Source organism: Halyomorpha halys, unplaced genomic scaffold (genome assembly GCF_000696795.3).
Source record: "Halyomorpha halys isolate HHAL.00 unplaced genomic scaffold, Hhal_1.1 Scaffold1871.1, whole genome shotgun sequence".
In the NCBI taxonomy this organism is placed as follows: domain Eukaryota; kingdom Metazoa; phylum Arthropoda; class Insecta; order Hemiptera; family Pentatomidae; genus Halyomorpha; species Halyomorpha halys.
The window spans coordinates 64,206-66,248 of NW_027112587.1; the positions used below are offsets into that span (position 1 = coordinate 64,206).

At 31.6% G+C, this 2,043-nt stretch overlaps 1 protein-coding gene across 1 annotated transcript in view; it reads right to left on the reverse strand.

Annotated features, from left to right (window-relative positions):
- Nucleotides 1-32: 32 nt before the first annotated feature.
- Nucleotides 33-2,043, reverse strand: part of LOC106690782 (uncharacterized) — a gene marked incomplete in the record, with an annotated part of 3,370 nt that continues 1,359 nt past the window's right edge. The window contains 2 exon segments of the mRNA XM_067050382.1: nucleotides 33-1,635; nucleotides 1,711-1,934. Of these exon segments, the coding sequence (XP_066906483.1) occupies nucleotides 1,456-1,635; nucleotides 1,711-1,934 (404 nt within the window).

Genomic DNA, 2,043 nt, shown 5'->3' on the forward strand with positions numbered 1-2,043 from the left:
GTAAAAGACATAAGTTTATTTTTTGGCCATCGGAAGCTGAGAGAAATGAAATTATTTCCAACACCTTGGACGAATTGCCCCACTGTATTGGGTATGTTGACGGTACGGAAATAGCTTTGGCTGAAAAACCATCTATTGACCCTGATTCATATTATTCAAGAAAGCAGCAGTTTTCATTGAAGGCACAAATAGTTTGTGATTACAAACTCCAAGTAAGGCACTTTATTTGTGGATTTCCTGGGAGTGTACACGACCAGAGGATATTTAATTACTCCAGTATTGATAAAAAATCATCTAATTATTTTAGTGGGATGCAGTGGATAGCAGGAGATACAGCATATGCTCTAAAACCATATGTTTTAAGTCCATTCAAGACTCCTCCAGGTGGTAACCTCACAGAGCGTCAGAAAAAATTTAATGCTCATTTTAGCAAATATCGTGTGAGAGTCGAACACACCTTAGGTATAATAAAGGAAAAGTTCAACAGCCTTAAGGAATTGAAGATAAGAATTTCCAATAAAGAGTCAATAAAGTTTGCATGCGCTTGGTTTAGTGTTTGCTGTATATTACACAATATCCTGCGGCCTACAGAAGAACAATTATTTGCAGAAGAAATTCTGACAAACGATGAGGTTGAAGATGAGGATCCTGAGACACATCAAGATGATAACATAAGTGGTCATGCCAAACGGAATGCTTTATTTGAAAATTTTCAGTGACTTATTCCCTCATGGATACTTGATTAATTGCCTGATAATAATCTTTGAGTTTGGGTCATTAGTAATTTCCAATTTTTTATTGTGCATGATTATGTTCTAAGAAAAATGATATCTAATAAAAGTTGTTATTATGTCTATAACCCACTTTTTTAGTATTTATTGTTATCCTCCTATCTTCAAACCTTATGTATTTTTTAAGAATAAAATCACTTATTTAAAGTAATTTATTTGAAAAATTTTCTAACAAGCATATATAGCATGTTACATGTCAGGTAAAAGTTAATTTAAATAGGTACAAAATGTCACTACTCTCATGTTTCTACCTTAATCATGAGTGGAGCTATTTGTATTTAAAAAACTAGCCATTAACAATTTAGAAAACTATAGAGCTATAATTTCAAAACTGGTGAACATAATTTAATAAAACTTGGATGTTCTTCTTAGGTGCCAGAAAGCTTTATGAAAACTACTTTGGTGTCAAAGTTTATTAGATTATGAGATAATGAGGTAAAAAAGTATTTGAAATCTGTTGATTTAACATGAAATCAATCATGAACAAAAATAAAAAGCTTACATCTATTCGAGGGAGAGAGGGGCTGCTGAGATCTTAAATAATTTCCACTTTTTATAAAGAATATTTTATTAATGAAACAAATAATATAAATAAATAAGCACTAACAAATATCAAAACAGAAATAAAGTAATATATACATAATTTAAAATATTTTTAATGCAATTATTTAGGTGCATCGGACTTCTTTAGAAGCTCCAATTTTAACCTTTTGAATTCATATTTTTTTTCTATTTTAAGTTTGCGAAGCTTCTGCTCCTCCGCAATTCTTTGTTTTTCAAATTCAAAACGTTCCCTGTCTAACTCCAGGCGATCTGCTAACACTTGGGTTCTTAATTGTGTTACCTAAAAACAAAACATTATGATTAAGTCAGATTTATTTACATAATACGCTGTTTTTTGTTTGAGTTTATATCATACCTCTACTAAATGACTAATCATGTTGGTTTGTTTCCTCTTGAGGCCTCTCTTCGGGCCTGCAAAAGATCTGGAGTCCATTGAGCCACAAGGGCTATAGGGGCTATATGCTGATAGGGGATCTTCAACCTCCTCATTCTCATAACAGTAGGGAAAATATATATTCACCTTTTCCCCAAATATTTCATCTAAAGTATGAAACATGGGGCATTTTTTCTCTATAAGCACTGTAACAAAAAACAAATTGTAAATAGTAGCTAGTATATAAATAATGTATGAGGTACTTACAGTCAATGATTAGGAATAAAAAATTGAAGAAACTATTACCTTTGATTG